The sequence below is a fragment of the Vitis vinifera genome, chromosome 3, assembly GCF_030704535.1.
Source record: "Vitis vinifera cultivar Pinot Noir 40024 chromosome 3, ASM3070453v1".
Classification (NCBI taxonomy): Eukaryota; Viridiplantae; Streptophyta; class Magnoliopsida; order Vitales; family Vitaceae; genus Vitis; species Vitis vinifera.
In genome coordinates, this window is record NC_081807.1 from 3,212,679 (window position 1) to 3,232,964 (window position 20,286).

The following is a 20,286-nucleotide window of genomic DNA, read 5'->3' on the forward strand; positions in this document are numbered from 1 at the left end:
TTCCCTTTAACATATGCTAACTACTAATTTTGATTTTTAATTTGAAGTCATTTAAATTTTTTGTCTTTGTAATTATTAAACAATAAATAAGAAGTACTTATTATTGTAATAAAGTTTCAATTATTTAAGAAAATTTTATACACACAAAACCGTTTGGAGGTTTTACTCTAAGAAAAATCTATTTAATTGGAAAAAAGAAATTTTGGCATGAAAAAAATGAAAAATAATAAAATTTTATTTATTTTATTTTTATTTTTATTTTTTGGTTTTTAATTATGATTTTATTTATTTTTATATTCCCTCTCTACCCCCCACACACGTATGTATATGTTTTTTCGTTAGGTTTTCTACAAAATAAAAATCCGACCGTCGTCGTCATCCTCGCGCTCCCTCTCTCCAAATTTCAGCTGTGTCTCTGAAAACCCTAAGCCGTCCAGCCTCATTCTTCGTCGATTGGAGAAGGAGATAACATCAAGTTAGTCCATAGCTTCGATTCAAGTTCGGCGTTGTTGTCTCTGTTCTCTTCAGCGGTCCTCTTACTTCGGCTCTTCGCACAGGTATTCTCTCTCAAAATTCAATGATGTAGTTTAAAGTTTAAACTGATAATTGTATGCATTGAACTCGGAGTTTCGGAAGTCGAACATTTGCCAGAGGACCACAAAATGAATAACATACGTGATGGACTGCTTAGGGTTATGTCGGAGTTGTTATATGATCGATATGAATTGCAGATCAGTTCCTTCAATAAATCGTGTTTCTTCCTAGATTTGCATTCCCCGAAAACAAGAAAAACAAAAAAAACTATAAAAAGAAAGGGAATTTTGGCTCGGTTGGGTAGCAGAAACCAAAACGATGAGATGTTATTTTTGGATGGTTGCATTCTTGTATTTTGAAAACTGCAAAACAATGGCCCTGTTTGGTTCTGTTCTTCGAGAACAGTTTCTTCTTTAAAAATAATAATAATAATAATAATAATAAAAATAAAATAAAATAAAATAAAATAAAAAACTATTTTTATGAAAAGAGTTAAATAATAAACTATTTTTAGAGAAGAATATGTAATGCCAAATTTCTTTAGAAAAGAATACGTAATGCCAAAGTTCCTGACCCATTCAGCATGATTCCAAATTGTATCTCAGAACACTCTATGAAAATCACCTTTCCTTGCCTATTCTCCTTGCTTCCAATTTTTTCTAAGAAATCTATACAAGAATTACCCCAAACGCCTCACATTTTAAAACTTCCAAAAATTACCCGTTTTCAGAACAAATTCTCAAAATAATCATGGTGGGAAATTAAAGTTTGAGAGATTTACACCATTAAGACTCGAAGAGGTGAATTTTCTTAAGATAAGATAAAAACAACTATTAGGTTCAAATAACAAAATTTCAGAAACTGTCGTTTGTTTTTGTTTTCAAAAATTTGTCTTTGAGAATTGTTTTATGAGAATAGAACCAGGTATATTAATGTTTTCCAAAAATGATCAACCGTCACCAACAGGTTATTAAAATGTGTAAGCAAACAGGTTTTAGCGTCCTACCATTTTTTTGGTTGCATAACAGAAAAAGTTTCCTTTTCATTGTCATATCTGAAAAACTAAGAAAATCAGGAAAACATGGACATTGTGTGATGGTTTGCCAGATGATAATGATGGAAGTCCTTCACACGAGGCTTACCAAATGGGCTCCTATATAGTCTTAGCCACATCCTTTTCTCTCTTTATGGAAGTATTTCCCAATGAAATTCAAAGCTTGCTAAATTATTGAAACCTACTTGCATGGACCCCTATACTATTTAACCATGGATGCCAGCATTGCTTCAATAATGATCTTGCTGAAAATAAGTTTACTTGTAGCAATCTGTGCTTCTTTGTGGCTTTGAACTGATGGGCTACTTCTCATGCTTGTGCTCTAAGGAACCATTACACCTGAAATGCATCTTGTGCCTTTAATAACCATGCATCAAATGTGCTTGAATTTGGGTTTAAAAAACATAAACCTGAGTTGTTTTTCCTGAGTACTTAGCATGAGAAATTTGGATGGAAAATTTGTATGAACTGTTGATTTTTGTAGGTCTGGAAAAAGTCTGCTTAACTCTTTTATTCTCTTGCTCATTATTTCCAGAGTCATTTTCAGCTCTCTTGAAGGCCCATTCAGTGCTGCATTGGGTTGTTTGATAACCTTCCTTGTAGTCTTGTGACACATGAAGCTTTCAACCAGTGTGCTTCGATAATTCTATTGGTTTTTAGGGTGAACCATGGGTTTTGATTTGGATCCCCTCGACGATGTGCTTCCTGAGCCTGCTGCTATCAATGGTAAGTTTTACCCTTCCTGTGAAAATTCTGTATTTAGGCTCCATTTTCCAATCAACGGGTTGAGTGGGTTGATACAAAATTGCTGTTGCAGCTCGGGCTGGGGGCAAGTTTCAACCAAAGGCAAAAGCCCGACCTAGAAAGGGAACATCTGCCTCAGTTCCATCAACTATTTCTAATGCTACAAAGGAAAAGACAATTAGGCCGACCACTACTGGCTCAGACACAACACAGTCTCTTCGCCCTATCGATGTTATACAGAATGGATTAAATGACACAGTTGGTTCATCTCTAGATACCTCAGAGATTGGTGGGAGTAAAGATACTTTGAAAGACCATGAGGGTTTGGTTGGAGGAGTTTCATTCACTGATAACAATAGAAGTCTGGCATCGGTGAGTTCCCTGTCCCAAGTTTTTGCCTCTGGAGAGGATGTGGGCACCACAGGTGCTCCCCCTTCAGAGACAGGTGCTCCACATCCAGGAGCCATATCTGATGGCAATGGTGATTGGCATTCTAGCTTTGGGAAAAAATTGAAAAATTACGAGGGTTCTCCTTCAGAACTTCAATTTCCTCGTGAAAGCAGAAGCTCATTTCTAGTGAACCCCTCATCTCAACTTCTTGTGGAGGATTTGGGCTCCACAGATGCTCTGCATTCGGAGGTTGCTGCTTCTGATGGCAATGGTGATTGGGTCTCTAGTTTTGGAAAATCAGTGGGAGAGGTAATCTTTTGTATTTCTCTTTCCCGGTATCGTTGTAGCATCTACATGATTTCTATGTTCTATTACCCTGAGAATTCTTTTGGCTTTAGGCAGACACTCTGGGGTTTGATTTGGACCCATTTGATGACATTCTTCCTGGGCCTGCCACAAGCAATGGTAAGTAATTGCTTACACCATTTTCAATCTCTTGTATATGAAGTCGTATTCTTGCTTATGAGGGGTTAAGTGGTTGATTTTAAATTCTAGTGCAGTTAGGGGTAGTGGCAAGTTTCAACCCAAGGCCAAGTCTCAACCAAGGAAGGAAACATCTGCATCAGTCACTACCACTCTCCCTGATGTCACAAAGGAAAAACCAGTTACACTAGCCTCCATTGGCATAGATGCAGCACAGTCTGTTCAGCCGGCTAATGTTGTAGGTAATAGATTGACGGATTCAGTTGGTCCTTCTTCAACTACTTCTGGGATGCTTGGGGCTAAGGAGCCATTGATAGAACATGTGGGTTCATTTTCAGGGGTTACATTCTGTGATGATGATAGAAGCTCTGTAATGGTAAACCCCTCAGGTCCACTTGATGCAATAGATGCTCTGCATTCAGAAGTTGCAATTTCTGATGGCAATGGTGATTGGAATTCTAGCTATGGAAAATCAACAGGAGAGGTAAAAATTTGATCTCTTTTCCTGATATTGTTGTGATGCAACTACAGGAATGATAAATTCTGTTATTTTCAGAATGCAGACATATTTTCTGGGTTGGAATATCTTGATGATTTTCTCTCTCAGCCTGCCACTGTGACAGGTCAGTGATGAAAAGCTTTGTTTACCTGCTGAAAGATTCCATTGGCTTATGTTCACCTTATTGAGCACTTTTGCTTATTTTCTATTCACAGTGAGTGCTGCAAGTAAGCCCCAACCTCAGGTTAACATGAATGCCCTCCCAGGGAACAAGTTCCTGGAATCATATCCTGTTTATACTGATGCTGAAGGTCGGCTCTCTCCTTCAGAGGCACAAAATCTTCCTGCTTCCAATAACAAGGACATAGGGGAGGAACCTGGTATTTCAATTCTTTCTTCTGTTGACTTAGCTGCTGCAGTTTATGATCCTACACCAGATCAAACTTACCCTATTCTCTCTGTGACAGAAGATCAAGCGGGTGGGAGGCAAGCTGATGTCTGTAAAAATGATCAAGATTTTCAGATTGATAATAGAAGGTTGCAGCCAGAGGTGAATATCTCTACTTTCTTTTAAATACTATTGCAGCATTCTTTTATAAATTTTTTCTTGGATTGGTTTGGTTTGACCTTTGGCTCATTTTAGGAAGTAGAGGCCTTTTCTGGCTTGGAAACTCTAGATATTTTGTCAAAGGCCACCCTTGCATCTGGTATGTTAACAATTAGCTGCCTGCATGGTACGTTCTACTATTTTGCTGGTTTTTGTTTTTTTAATTGATTCCATGTTAATTTCAGGGCAACATATGGGAGAAAACCCATCCCAATCCAAGCTACATACTGACAAAGATAAACCTAGCTTTGATGTGCCCCATCCAGACACAGTTGAGTCCGTTTCATGTTCACAGGATGCTCATTTGCTTCCATCTGAAACTGAATACATGGATGAGGACTCGATTCCTGCTTTCCCAGCTGGTGAAGTTCTTGATTTCTCATCTGTGAGGTTCAGTGACTCTGCTTCTACAGATCCTACCTATGAATTACCAGTGAACAATAAAGACCTTGCAAAGAGTGCCAACTTAGATGCTGCTGCTTCTGGAGATGTGCATTCAGCAGGGGCTGGTCCTAAAATTCCTGGAAGTGAGGTAACATTGTAGACATTTATAGTAAATAAAACATCATGCTCAATCATGTTAATCTGGCCCTACCTTTTTGTGTTCTTTTATTGGGATTCTCAGAGTTCAAAGGGCAGAAAAAGAAAAACTTCGACAGGATCTGTTCTCTCTCAAAAGGGCCAAAAATCTTCCACAGCTGTTGACAAGAATGAAACTGGGAAATCATCAAGGCGGCTGAGAAAACGGATACTTACACATGAACTTGTTGATGAGTCTGAGGATGAGGCTCGTGATAATGGGGCCAAGCCTGCTGAACCTCCTATTAATTCTGTTGCTGATGAGGATAGAAATAGGGATGATGAGTGCAAGGTGAAAAATTTATCCCGAAAGAAAAGAGCTCCAAGAAAGTCAATGAAATCTGTTGCTGAAAATGAAAAGCCAGTTCGGAAGCGTAAGAATGCCAATGAAACAGGGGACAAGTCAACCAAAGAACCTCCCAAGAAATTTTCACATTCTACCAGGAGGAAAAGAAGATGTGGTACATTTGATTGCTTGTTTTCAAAGTTTGTAAGACATGATTATTTCTCATCTATGTATTAACAAAAGATTTCCCCTTTCATAGTGGACAAGACTTTGCTTGAAACACCGGAGGATGAAATTGACCCTCAAAAGTTGCCCATTAGGGATCTAATTGTTCTGTCAGAGATGAGAGAGCGGATGGTATGTTTTCCTTTTTGTCTTAGAAGCGAAACAATCATGCTCACATCTTTCACTGGTTAGAAACTTGAATAGCCAAATTTAGTTAGTTTCACTATTCAAGAATATCTGATGTCGTTGCTCTTCCCTTATCTGTATTTTTATGCAGAATAAAGAGGCCTCATCATCGAAAGTACCATTGGCCAATCAAAGGTATTAGAATAATTTAAATTAGGAACTATATTTGGATAAAAATTTGTCTCTCTCAACTTTCTTTTCTTTTAAGCTATCTGAACTCTTCAGAATTGCAAAACTTTTGCATATATTCTGATTGATAATTGTTTATGTGCAGCTTAATGTAAAAAACAACTTGTTGTAGTTTTTCTGGTTTTGTGTGTGTGAACCCAACCCTCATGGGGAAAATGAAGGAAAAGACCACACTCGGAAAATATGCATACTCTTGAATGACCCTATTGTGCTTCCTTCAAATAGTAAGGATAGTACTATTCAACAACCGCATTAAGTGTCCCTTTCATAGAATAAGGAGGGCAACTGCATGAACATACACACATGCTCTGCACCTTCCATCCTTTTCACTTTTTTGTTCTTGAATTTGTCTTTGTAATCCAACAATAATTGATTCAATCAGCTGCTGATAGGTGTAGCTTCTTTTACAGCAATCAATAATAATCATGGTGGTGTACAATCTCAAGTCTACAATGAGATATTTATAAAAAATACATGGGGAAAAGAGTAAGTGGATGTGAGAGAGAGAGAGAGAGAGAAAGAGAATCTCAAGTATACTATGATATATTGTAAGAGCATTCATGATTGTGAAAATAACCACTTCACAATACCACTCAAGTCTACTATGATATATTTATTAAGAGTTTTCGTCATTGTGAACATAATCACTTTACAATGCTGCTCAAGTCTACTATGGTATACTTATATCCTATAAAAAATATATATATACAGAAAAGAGTGGGTAGATCTCACTGTTATTCTTAACTTCAGGTGTGAGACTAAATCAGGATATTTGTTAGCAGTAGTGTTTCAAACTTCACCTGAATAATATTGTTTTTAAGTTGCACACATGGAAGCTGTATATGGTAATTTAAGGAGAAAGTCTTAACTCCTAATGATTGCATGGACATACCACTCTCCATCTTTAACTTCGGTTTATTGATTTAACATAAAAAAATTGGTGCTTGGGGAGCTTGCATGGTAGCATGATCATACTTTTAGCTCAACTTCCAGAGTGAGCATGCAGGGAAAAAAATATTTAGCTGCTTCCAAGGATTGCCACTATTTGATTTATTGCTACTTGTGTCACCAAAGTGTATGTTTTTCATCATATATATATATTTTTTTTGCCACTATGTTATTCCATCATAATTGTGCTAGTTTTCATTTTAGAATTGCTTTTGGGAGGTAGAAGGATAGACCAGTAGGACAGTTTTAATATGAAATCTTTTTTTTTTGATCAGAAACGAAGAAGATTATATTAATAAAAGAACAAATACAGAAGAGAAAAAAGAGACAAAAGAAAGAGAAAAAAAAACCAAGGGAAGGATGAGAGGTCCTTCCTACACAATAACCAAGGAGAACACCCAACAATAGTAATCTAAAAACAAGAGAAAACCCAACAAACTTCAAACTCTTTAAACGCAAACCCCAATCCAATTGATTTGAAGGATGCTTAGAGGAACTCCTCTAAAAGCTTCAGTACAAGAAGCCCATAGAGAAGAGTAAAACCAAATCAAATCCCACACCACCTCTTCCGTTCTCCCTTTATCCTCAAAGATTCTATTATTCCTTTCTTGCCACACCATCCAAATCAAAGTAAGGCAAGCAATTTGCCAAAGAATCTTGCCTCTTACTGAGTTCCCCAAGCCTCTAAAGGAAATAACCAACATATCCTCAATGCTCCTTGGAGGGACCCAAATCACACCTACTAGATTGAACAACCTGTGCCAAAAGTCCAATGGTGACGGGACAATGAAGAAAAAGATGATCAATCGACTCTCCATTTCTTTTGCAAAGAATGCACCATTGAGGACAGAGGGCTTTGTAGGGTCTTCTCAATTGCAACTTGTCATTAGTGTTTACCTTCCCATGTGCTACTAACCAAGCGAGGGCCTTAACCTTTGAAGGGACTTTTGAGCTCCATAAAAACTTGGCCGGAAGGAACATTAAAGGATTTGAATCTTTTGACAAGGCATAGAAAAAAGATTTCACTGAAAACGAACCTGACGAAGACAAAGACCACGCTCTTGAGTCTGATGAGGAAGGGGAAAGAAGCACAGAATGAAGGGAGGACATTAATCTCTGAAGGAGATCAATTTCTGAATCCGTTAGATTGCGGCGAAAGTTAAAATTCCAAGACAATGGAAAGGAGTTGCCAAGGACATTTGAGACAGTAAGGTTTCTCACAGAACTAACTCTGTAGAGTTCAGCAAATTGAGCACACAAAGTTTGGTTTCCCCACCAAAGATCTTCCCAAAACCGAATTCTCTCCCCATTGCCCACCACTAGGCGAACAAAAGGGGAGAACTCTTGAAAAACTTGAGCAATAGCCTTCCAAGGACATCTGTGAGACCATCTAACCACCATGTTGGCGTCCCATCCATTAGGATGTGTCCCATATATACTCGCAATAACCTTATGCCAAAGACCGCTCCTTTCTCTAGGAAACCTCCAAAGCCATTTCCCTAAGAGGGCACTATTTCTCATAGAAGTCTTCCCAAAGCCCAAACCTCCCATCTCCCTTGGTCTACTGACAACCTCCCATCTGATAAGGTGATCTCTCTTCCCTTCCCCGACCCCAGACCAAAGAAAATCCCTTTGCATCTTCTCAATCTTTGAAGCTATAGATACAGGGATTTTGAAGAGGGAAAGGAAATAGCTAGGGATATGAGACAGACAAGACTGAATTAGAGTAATCCTCCCACCCAAAGACAAATAGGCCTTTTTCCACCCATCCAGCCTCCTCGAAATTCTCTCAACCACTGGATCCCAAAATCCTATTGTCTTTGGGTTCCCTCCTAAAGGGAGGCCTAAATAAGACAAAGGCCACTCTGACACTCTGCACTCCAAAACCAAAGCCAAACTGGACAACATTTCCTGCCTAGTGTTGATACCTGAAATGGTGCTTTTTTCTAAGTTGATTTTTAAACCAGATACTTGCCCAAAAACCAAAAGGATAATCTTAAGGTTTTGAAGAAGATCCAAAGAGGCTTTAGAGAAAAATATGGTATCATCAGCAAACTGTAGCAAGGACACTCTAGTCCTATCCCTCCCCACAAGGAAACCCTCAGTTATCCCAGCTTCCTCAGCTCTAATCATCAACCTACTTAGAACATCTGCTACTAGAGTAAAAAGGAAAGGAGAAAGAGGATCTCCCTGTCTCAATCCTCTAGAGGCCTTAACCCAACCCTTTGCATTCCCATTAACTAGGATAGCAAAACTAGAAGAAGATAAACAACCCCTCATCCAAGCTCTCCATTTCTGGCTAAACCCCTTCCTTTGAAGCACATGATCTAAAAAGCCCCACTCCACATGATCATAGGCCTTCTCAAAATCAATTTTGAAAACTACCCTTTCCTCTCCTGACCTTCTTTTCTCATCCACCACTTCATTGGCTATCAATACAGCATCCAATATTTGTCTCCCTTCCACAAAGGCTCCTTGCGAGCCAAAGATTGTTTCATGAAGAACTTTACGTAACCGCCCTGATAAGACCTTAGCAATTATCTTATATAAACTTGTAACCAAACTAATAGGTCTATAATCTGAGATTTTGAAAGTTTGGCTTTTCTTAGGCACCATAGCAATGAAAGTCGCATTTGTGCTTTGATTTATTACCCCTTTAGTGTGGAACTCAAAAAACACCCTCATAAGATCCTCTTTTATCACATCCCAACACTCTTGATAAACTGCTAAGGTAAAGCCATCAGGGCCAGGGGCCTTTTCCTTATTCAATTGGAAAACTGCCATTCGAACCTCCTCTTCCGAAAACGGCCTATCCAACCAAATTGCACTCTCTTCAGAAATAGGGGCCCAATCAATCCCTTCAATCTTCCAAGAATCACCCTCGGGTTTGGAATAAAGATTCCCAAAGAAGTTTACAATCTCCTCAGAAATAACCTCAATGTTATTTAAAGTCTCCCCCCTCTCAGAAATCAGAGACTTTATATACTTCCTACTTCTTCTTCCAGTAGCCACTCTGTGAAAAAACTTAGAGTTGCAATCCCCTTCTTTAATCCACTTAACCCTAGATTTTTGTCTCCATTGAACCTCTTCCTTCAATAACAAATCCTCTAACTCCTTCCTTCTTAAGATCCTTTCCGAGACCAGCTCAAGATTTAAATTCCCTTCTTGTTCAATTCTATCAATTCTGCCTAAGTCCGTAATAATATGCTTTTTCCTCTCTCTTAAATCTCCAAAGACCCTTGTATTCCACTCTTTCAACATTGATTTAATAAACTTTAGTTTCCTCATAAATTTGTGACCTTCCCAACCTTCAACCGAACACTCTTGCCACCAGTCTCTAAACTTCTCTTTAAACTCAGGATGGAGCAACCACATATTCTCAAACCTAAAAGGAGTCGGCCCCCACATAAAAGGATTAGTTTCCAAGCAAATTGGGCTATGGTCAGATGTCCATCTAGGAAGGGCCTCTTGAATATTTTGAGAGAAAAAAGAATCCCACTCAGCAGAGAACAAAAACCTATCTAACCTCTTGCAAATAGGATCGACTTGCATGTTTGACCATGTAAAAGCCGCATTCCTAAGAGGGGGGTCCAACAAACCACTTTCCCTTATAAACTCGTCAAAACGCCTCATGTTGACTGTTAGCCTAGAATCACCCATCTTCTCAGATATCCTCCTGATCACATTAAAATCCCCTCCTACACACCACCTTGGGAAAGTTAGACCATGTAGATCTTGAAGTTCCAACCAAAAGTCCTCCCTCCACACTGCCTTATTCGGGCCATACACTGAGCTTAGCCAAAAAGACCCTTCCTCATCAGAGTTCAATTTTACAGTAACAGAGAAGGATCCTAACACCTTCTCTGAACAATTGAACTTAACTGAATCCCACAAGATCACAATCCCCCCCGACGCCCCACAAGCAGGAAGAGCAACCCAAGCCAGACTTTTACCTTTCCAAATACTACTCACTAACCTCCTATCCCAAATTTCACGCTTTGTTTCCTGAAGCATCACCACATCTGGGTTTTGAGTGCTTAAAAACCTTCTCACAGTCCTCCTTTTCTTCCTAGAACCTAAACCTCTTGTATTCCAGCTTAAAATCTTCATTAGAACAATCACAACCCAACACAACCCGCACCCAGACTAATCCTCTCCTCGAGTTCCAGAACCCTTTTTCTTCTTTCTTCTGGAATAAACCTTGTCCGCAGAGAGAGGATTCCTGTTCTCTCCCACCACACCTTTCCCATTATCCCTGACAATTCTAACCCTCAAACTCTCCAGAACCGACTGAACCTTGACCATCTTCCGAGGCGTAAGCCCCTCAATCTGGAAACCTTCCAGCGGGAGAGTGGAAGGTTCTTGCACAGGGAACAAAGCCTCAACTGAGTCACCACGCACCTCAAGGTTGCTAGGAATTTCCCTAAGGAAAGGTCGGTCTTTAGATTTTTGGTTAGAGGTTTCTAGGGGTACCACCACACCTTTCGAACAGGACGCACCACCACGATGGTTATCAGACACCACAGGAGAGATAGAAACAGGTCCACGCTGAAAAGCGTGGCTTGACTCCAACGGATACGAAGAAGAAGAGTGGACACAAAAAGGATGACCCAAAGAAACCGAGGTTTCGGGAATAAGAATCGACTCAAAAGCCCCAGACAGAGGAAAATCTCGCTCAGAAGCAGCTGAGATAGGATTACGCACCTCATTAATCAGTTTGCATTGCAAAATCCCCTCTTCCCCCTCTGTCTTGCCGGTGGAAACCTTGGATGTTTCCAAACCAGTGGATAAATCACTCTTTCTGGAGTGAGATTTGCCCCGAGAAATGTCCCGATTTGTGAGTCCCCTCCTTCAAAGGTACGCTTCGGGGAAGAAGACGCCTCGTCAAATCTCGGCGGCCCACTTCTTGCTCTGCGCCTTACGGAGACTGGAGATCCCTTCGTCTTTGACGACGCTTGAGGAAGACCTTCCGACGCTCTATTCTTTGCAGAGAGCCCTGGTCCTTGGAGCTTTGAAGACGAAGATACAAACGGGCCACCATTTGAAGATCCTTTATGGGCTGGACCCACTAATGGCCCAAAATCCTTCGCCCCAACTTGGGCCCAACCAGAACGGGCTTCAAAGGCGTCTGGTGTTGGCCCGACATTGCTTCCCGTCCTTGGGCCCGACATCCACCTTCCCTTTCCTTTCTCCCCCTTAGCCGATTTTGAATCTGAAGAGCTAAAATGGAGACGATGACGGGGCATCCATCTTTGACAGTCACTGGTCCTGTCAATAGCTCGTAGCCCCTCGACCATCTGTGGCTTCTTCAAGACGCAACCCCCGGCTGACCTCATCTCGTCCTTGCTGCAACTCGACTCAGACTTGATATAGTCTCCTCCGTCGTCTTCTCCGTCATCTTCTCCGGTGACTGTAACTGCAACCGTGTATGTCCAATCTCCATCTTCTACCTCTAATAGCGCTGGGAGCACGACCTTTGGAAGCATTTCCACCCGCAATATTACTTTCGACAAATCAACAAACTTCAAGGAGTTTCTTGCCACCTCCGTTACCCTCCCCCACTGCTGCAAAATGTGACTCAACTGCACCTCATCCCACAGGTGGAAAGGGAGACCTCTTAGCTCCAGCCACCCCCGTCTAAATTTTCCCCTCACCACTGAGTTCTCTTCTGGCGACCATCTCCTCAGAGCAAAAACCTCTCCTCTCACTGTGAAACTACCTCTTTCTTGAAACCACTGAGCTTTCCTTGCATTTTCCACAAAAAAACACCCTTTGTAAGCAGAAATGGGTGTTACGGATACCATTCCTTTCATCCCCACCCTTCTCGCTATAGCCTTTCCAACCTCACACCAGTCACGTATCTCTCCTTTGCCTTCACAAACCACCGCTCTTGCCCATTTTCCAACTGGCATCCCTGCGCCATTCCTTGTTCCTTTCTCTGCAACCACCTCAGCGTAGGTCCTCTCACCTCTGTACATTCCTTTGCTCTCTTGAAGCTTGTTTTGCGTCTCCTTCGATTCTCTCCCAACTTGAACAGATAGCTCTTGGACTGAAGCAATCACCTTCCTGAGGTTTTCCCACCCGCAGCCATTAACACCTCTTGGAACAACTAAGACCAAAGGTTTTCTCTTTGCACTATATTCTGTGATCTTCATATAACACCCTCTGCTATTAAAACATATTTCCATCAGATGAGTCCTGGTCTTGCCCCTCATTTTTCGAATGTAACCCCTGGAATCCTCCAACTCCACAGCTTTCTCTAACTGCTCCACTAGCCAACCCGTCTCCTCCTCTCCAAAATCTAAAGAAACCACATAACCTCGGCTTCTCTCTGTTATTGAAAGCCATTTTCCTCCATTGTAATCTTCAGACTTCACCTGGAAAATCTTTCTCTCCACTACAACCGACTGATTTCGAATCATCCTCCGAATTTCTTCTTCTTGGGTGGAGTGGTGAAGAGAATCTTAGCAGCGGTCATGAAATCATCATTTTAACTTTCATTAAGAATGTGAATACCATCATTATGGCAATGGGCATGTATGGGTCCCCAATTTGTTCAGAGCTTATGGTGATGCGAATAGCAGATTATATGGTAAGGGAGAAAGGAAGTCATTGCAATCCAAGCTTCTCCAGGTATGTTCAAGACTGGGAGGAAGAGGAAATGCTTACTTTATTTACCAGCTATACAAAGTAGAGATTGGTAGAAACAGAGATAGTAGTCTGTACGACAATTTACATCTGGGATTTAGGGCACCTGTTATTTGTAAACACTTGCTCTTTTACTGATCTTATGAGATTTAATAAAACAAAAAAGAGGAGGTTCGCTTGTTTGTGTGTACTAGTTTTTGCATAGACAGATTTAGCTCACTGATTCATAATACTAATTGCTATTTTTGCAGTGCTGATGATTCTTATCTGCATGATTCTTTTGATAATGGATGGGAAACTGGTGCTACAGAACAGGCTAGGGCATCAAATGATGATGAAGAAAATGTTAGGATTCAATCAAGTAGTCATTACATTAATTACCAGTCTTACATGGACAAAACACCCACTTCAAGATGGTCAAAAAGTGACACAGAGTTGTTCTACGAGGTATGAGTGGCAGTACTTTGTATTAATTTAATTATTTATTCTGACCCATTATCATACCCTACATTGATAACTGATAAAGAAGGTGAATAAATTTTGTTTCATGGTAGGCTACTTGCCAAAACTAAAGTTAGAAAACTGAAAGTAATTTCATTTAGAACCTTAGTTTAGAAGTTAGTTTTATGAGGCATTTGTTCAAATGGTTCATATAGGGCTCCGAGTAAATAAAGTTGCAAAAGTTTTAACAAATTTTTTAAGAGACACTGTTCCACCACTAAACTGATCCCTGGAGCAGTGTATATACACCCAAAAATAGGCAAGAGGATATGTTGAACAGTGCTGAAGATTGCTAGTGGATTAGATGGGTAGTACATTTTAGTTGTATCCATAATGTCATGGAGGTATTATTAATTGGTTTTTTTTTTTTTTTTCCAAATCATTGATAGTCTTGTACATCTGATTGCATGGATGCATTATCAGCACCTTCACCAAAAATCATCTTTGGTGGGATAATCTAGCCATTGATAATGTCATCACTTTTCTGCTTCATTTGGCATAAGTGGTATTTCCATACGTTACAAAATGTTTCAAATAATAGTGTCTTAATCAAAAAAATAATAGTGTCTTAATCTATTTTAGGCTGTTCAGCAGTTTGGGACAGATTTTTCTATGATAATGCAACTTTTCCCTGGTCGAACACGTAATCAAGTCAAGTTGAAGTATAAGATGGAAGAGCGTAAACATCCACTGAGGCTTTTTGAAGCTTCGACAAATCGTGCCAAAGGTGAAGTCCTTGTTGGTCACCCCCCCTCTTTTCTTCATTTTATATTTGATTAGAATTTTGTTTGGGAAACATTAAATATTCCTTTAATGTGCTAGTGCCAATAGTTTTCTGCTGGAAATCATGCGTGTGTGCCTTATCTTGTTTTCTGAAAGTCAAATATGTATTCTTATGAAAGGTCACCAAAATTTAGATTTTATATAAATCCAGCTTAGGAACTTCTCTACCTTCCTTTTTTACCTAACACTGCAATTGCTCTTTTCCAATTTTAGTTGAACTAGAAATTTATTTAGTTTCCATCTTTTGCAAAAGGCTGCTCTCATCTTGCCATATCTCATGCAAATAGAGCCAGATCACTCATGTGTATTAATATGTACAAGTAGTTCCCTTCTGCTGCATGCCCCCTTTGTCCTTTCTTTTTATTTATTTTTGGTCCTTGTCCTACTTATTTTCTTGCAACTCTTACAAAACTTATTCCTTGGAGTCAGGTTTTCTACTCCCTTTATCCCAACAGTGGGCACTATGCCTAGGCTCAGGAGGGGCATGTGCCTGCAACACCCCCCCACCCTGTGACAAAAATTAAAATCAAAGGATGGATTCCATCCCTTGACCTCATGTACAATTGGAAAATATGCTTTTGATTAGCATAAACACCACAATTTTGCCATTTGTTGACCCCCCTGAAATAAATCTCTTATCTTTGCCCCCCCTAGACTGCATTCCTGGCACTGGCACTGCCTAGGTTGGCCATGGGCATGATTTCAACGAAATTCTGATCAGGCTTTAATCATGGTCTATTCAAATTTTAACAAAACTAAAACCTAGCCCCAACTGTTGTCACCCGTGTTGTACTTCTTTGCGCATGTTTATTTAAAAGGTGAGTAAACAAATAAAATAAAATAAAATATAAAAAAAAGACCAAACAACTAATAAAATCCTGTGTCAAACCCCTATTTTTGGTATGTGGGTTCATTAACGACTGAGAGTTTTTTATATTGATCTTTGATATCTCATCCCATAAAAATCCTTGATGTTCCTTTCAGAAATTATAATCCAGTCTTATATGACTGAGAAATCCATCTAATGATTGCTCTATTGTAACCACCATATGTGGAAAAAGCTGTGACAATTAGCAGCATTCATGCATGGGGCTTGTGCTGGCTCGCACTAAGAACAAGTTATATAGGTTCACAGTTCCAGTTGGATGCTTCACTATGCTATTTATAGTATGGTTGAAAATCATTGTAAGGATTTCATTTCTTTTGCAGATCATTCCCATTTTGAACTAGTAATTGAGCAGCTGAAACAAGTTGCTGCTCAGGAAGAACAGAACTCAAAGCAGGAGAACTCAGTTGGTTTGACAGGTGTGGAGGAGGAGATGGAAGAGGTGACTCTTGAAACTAATGTATGCCTTCTTGATCTTTCTTATTTTTCTCTTCTGCGCTGCACTACAATACCTTTGAGGAATGGTCATGTCTCTGTGCATCCAGATGTATATTCAGGAAATACCATCTTTTCTTATCAAGATGTACATGCTGATTTCTGGACAGAAGCTTATCTGTTCCACATTTTAAAAAAAATGCTTCATGGTATAAGTACTAGACTAGTGAAATGGTTTTGGACTATTTAATTTATTCCTCATTCTATTTGTTAGATGATGAATAAGATCAAGGGACCACATATAAAAAAAGATAAAAAATGAAAAAAAAAAAAAAGCATTGTGGGAACTCGTAATCAGAAACCATTTTAGAATCCACTGTTTAGGGGTTTGCATTGAGTATGCTGTAAACCATGTCTGCTCTCTTTGGCCCTGTTTTGATTCGCTTTTGAGAAAAGCCAAAATACCTTTTTAAGCTTTATAAGAGCTGTTCGATATTTGACTATTTTTACTAAAAGAGTTTATGCGTTAGAAATAGCTTAATAAAGAAGTCAGAATGGTGTTGCTTCTTTTAGAAGCCTATTTTTAGATTATATGGGTAGTTATTTTTTGTTTAATTAAATTTTCAATGCCATCATTGCTCCTTTGATATTAGGACTTTCGCTTCAATTTCTAGTAAAGCAAAAAACAATTAAGGATAGGTGCACGGTTTAGGAGTTCAGGTATTTAGGCATGATTATAACTTGTCTTATGAAAGTAACACATTTTAGTAATGAACCTATTTTTTAAAAAATGTTTAGGAGAAACCCAAATGCCAGGTCATGGGCAAATGAAATGATGGAAAATGAAGTATAATGTCATGTTTATATGCCTCAGGGACTTGACTTCCCTTCATTTGCTATATGTACAATCCGTGCTCTTGTAGAAAGATAGCATTATTCTTCAGTCTATGGTTAATGCGCTTTGCCTGGTTAGCTGTGCCTACTGGATAGGTAGTACACTGGTGATCATCCCTGGGTGAGTTATACATAGTGGCCTGATGCATAGTTTTGCAATCTACTGTTGCTTTGATAGGAAGGTGCAACAAAGTCTGGCCAAAATGAAGAAGGTGCCGTTGAAGAAGCTTTAGCTGAAGACAAGGAAACAGACGTTGCTGAATTTGGTCCTGAGAAGTCTGATGAAAGTGATGATGACCTGTATAGATGGAGTCAATATAAAAGTGAATTATAAAAATTTCAATCATTCAAGATCAGACGGTCACTCTTGTTTCTATTGCTTAATGCTATGAGATGGTTATAGTAACGATCTACCAATATTGGTTCTTTGTAAATGCAGCATATTTAAGATTATGTTTGTGAATTTACTCCACATTTTTTGTCACCCAGAGTTTCATTCTGGAGTCTTTTTTGCCCATCGATGTATTTCACCTTTCCGAAGGCTGTGTGTACGATGCTTCATGGAGTCCTGCACTTCATTTTGTAGTTGAGGTTCTACTTATCAATGTATCTTAAATTTTTTCATCACATGGGGCTTCATTTCAGGGCCCTTGTTATCTATTTGACATTTCACCTTACAGGATGATGCCATATCAAATCTTCATACAGTAGATCTTTCCATATTAAGGTACACCTCTCTCCTTCCCATGTCAAATAGATTTTTTCTAATCGACCTATCCCACCTTCAGGATGATGCCATACTAACTCTCTCCCTTCTATTCTGTGGATTGAGAAAATTTGCAGCAACAGGAGTGAGCTCTTCTGTTTTTTTACCTTCACTCTTGCTACAATCTCTGGGCATTTACCAGCTAAGTTCTCAGACTTTAACCTTGCCCTTAAAACTATGATCAATTTTCTGCTAGCATATTTCTATGCCTATGCATGTTTACATTAAAAGCCCATTGGGGAGTGGTTTTGAATGGACTACAAATGCTTTCTATGCTTAAAAGCATTTTCTTTTTGACTTTTCAACTCCTCCTCGGTAGTAGGTCTTAATCTATAGCCAATGAAGAGTGAAGATGAAGCTCAGAGGTGGGTGGAAAATGGTTGAAGGCCCTTTTCTTTTTGAATGGTTGAAAGCTCTTTGTTTTTAATATAAATATGTATACCCAATTAGAATTTTATTCTGTTTTATTTTTAGAATAAGACAAAGTTGAGGGCACCTTTTTTTCTTTTCCTTTCTTGGGGTTTGAAAGATAAGAATAAAAACGTATGACAAAGTTAGGTTGGTTTGTAGAGGAAGCCTATGTTTTTGGGGAAATTATTCTTGAAAGTTGTAGGACTCATGGCCCAAATCCAGGAATTCTCTTGGCAATTGACATTAGAAAAGGCGCATTCATATTTGGTAGCAGGGGCTTGGAAGACTTATTGGTGCATGATGAGAGTAGTAGTGATACAAAGATCCCAACAATAAAGAAGTGGGAAGTCGCCATCCACTCAACAAGGTATTGGGCATCATCTTCCCACTCACTCACTTGTTGGTTCAACTGCCTCCCTTCCTCCCTTATCTAGAACCTAGCCCAATTGCCCACCATCAAATCTCCAGGATGTGTTAAGCTTGGGTTGCACAGTTGTACACGTCCCCGTTGCCCTCACAACTACACCCATTTCACAGTTGTCTAATAGTACATTACTTGGACCTTATCTGCCCAAAAGTAGAAAAGTAGGGCACGGTGTAGGATATGGATTTGGTGCACCATATGGGCTTAGCTAGCCTTGTCATCAAACATGTAGTCTCCTAGCCCCTTTTAAAATTCACCCAAAAAACCACCTAGATTATGAATTGTATCCGAACCTTCCATCGTTTTTGATGGTCAGAAAGAATATAATCATGTTTGGATCAAATTTGTGTTAATTTATTTAACTCATTTAATAAATAAATTATTTTTAAGTCAATTAGCATAATTCAGTTCCCTATATATATTACGAAAAATGATTTTCTTATATTTGATTTTATTATAGAAAATAAATAAAAAATCAAATATAATTTGAATTAATTAGAAATTTATATATTTTAAAATTATATAAAAAATAATTTATCTACTTTAAATCAATTTTTTATTTTTTTTAACTTTTTTGTTCCATTTGCATTTCCTTTTTTATTTTCCTTTCTTTGCATTTTTCTCAAAATTTTTGGCAATCAAATATAACCTATGAGTCTGATTCAAATTGGTCTATTTAATAATCTTATTGATTAATTTAATCATACTCATAATCAAATTAAACCCTATTTGACTTATTTTGATTTTGAATAAATTAATTAATTAAATCATAAATATGTGAGTCACATCATGTTTGAATTTATATTTTAAAATCAATTATTATTCTATTTAGGTTGATTTATTTAGTCAAAGTCCATGAATTTTCATGAATTGTGATCTTAAATCAAGACCCCATGCCAAAAATCCTTTGACACCAATACATAGGAGCATCAGATACTCCAAAATTTCTCCTGTAAAAACGCCCCTTTCGCCTCTTGGTCTGTCCCCTCTTTTCTCAAAATTGTACAGCATGACTTTGACACTTTGTTTTTTTTTTTTTATTTCTTTTTGGATCATTCTAAGATGGACAGCATAGGATTTTCAAACCTTTATGTTCAAATGATGGCGGAAAACAAAAAGGCGAAGATGCTAACATGCGCGGTCCGGTCCGCCATGGCTGACCTCTTTGATTTCATTCCCCCCTCAAGTTGGCATGGGTATCAATAAAAGGAGATTCCAGGTCAGAGTCCAACAAATTCGCCTTCCTCTTTTTGTTCCTAATTATTTTCCATCCCCACGCTATTGGACGTGACTCACAAAGTTCCTTGTTGGCCATTTCTCATTTACCATACAAGGTAATGGAAAGATTCTTGGTGCCCAAACACACCCACTCGGTCAATTCCTTGATGGGTGGAGGTTTGACTCCAGCTTTTCCTCTTTAGTTTTCTTCCTTGATTTGTGCCAACCCACGTGAAATAAATTTATAAAATTTACACTTCCATCATAATACGGCGTGTTGGCATAAGAAAAAGATTTTTGACAGTTGTACGATCGATTTTATATGATTTTGAAGCTTTTTTTTATTAATCCGATTTTTCACATTTGATATGATCTCAAATCATGCTTTTAGAACTTTTTGTGCTAATAGATATCCAGATGATTTGATTACAATAATAACAAATCGATAACTTATTATATTATTATTATTTAAATTTGTTGGTCTATAATGTCTAATTATGGGTTTTTAATCAAATCAAACTTAAATAAAGTAGGTTTAATTACTTCGACTCTTAGTCTATAAAAAAGTATTAAATTTTAAATAAAGTTAAACATGT

At 38.6% G+C, this 20,286-nt stretch overlaps 1 protein-coding gene across 5 annotated transcripts; it reads left to right on the plus strand.

Annotated features, from left to right (window-relative positions):
- Positions 1-335: 335 nt before the first annotated feature.
- On the plus strand, positions 336-17,498 carry LOC100854024 (uncharacterized). 5 transcript variants are annotated; one of them, XR_002029784.2, is made up of 18 exons: positions 336-557; positions 2,124-2,314; positions 2,406-3,031; positions 3,121-3,187; positions 3,283-3,447; positions 3,544-3,689; positions 3,762-3,828; positions 3,920-4,084; positions 4,172-4,254; positions 4,348-4,411; positions 4,497-4,843; positions 4,937-5,351; positions 5,436-5,533; positions 5,679-5,722; positions 13,624-13,819; positions 14,263-14,320; positions 14,456-14,600; positions 15,866-15,980. XR_002029784.2 is itself a non-coding variant. In XM_010646960.3 (18 exons), exons 2-18 carry the CDS (start codon positions 2,257-2,259, stop codon positions 17,203-17,205), a joined length of 2,961 nt encoding a protein of 986 aa, XP_010645262.1. In that variant the 5' UTR covers positions 336-557; positions 2,124-2,256; the 3' UTR covers positions 17,206-17,498. The 5 variants fall into 5 exon arrangements, 4 of the variants coding, with proteins under 4 accessions (XP_010645262.1, XP_059591809.1, XP_010645241.1 ...); XM_010646960.3 differs by lacking the exon at positions 14,263-14,320 and adding an exon at positions 17,050-17,498 and having other exon boundaries at positions 15,866-15,984; XM_059735826.1 differs by lacking the exon at positions 14,263-14,320 and adding an exon at positions 17,050-17,498 and having other exon boundaries at positions 4,175-4,254; positions 15,866-15,984.
- The last annotated feature ends 2,788 nt before the right edge of the window (positions 17,499-20,286 follow it).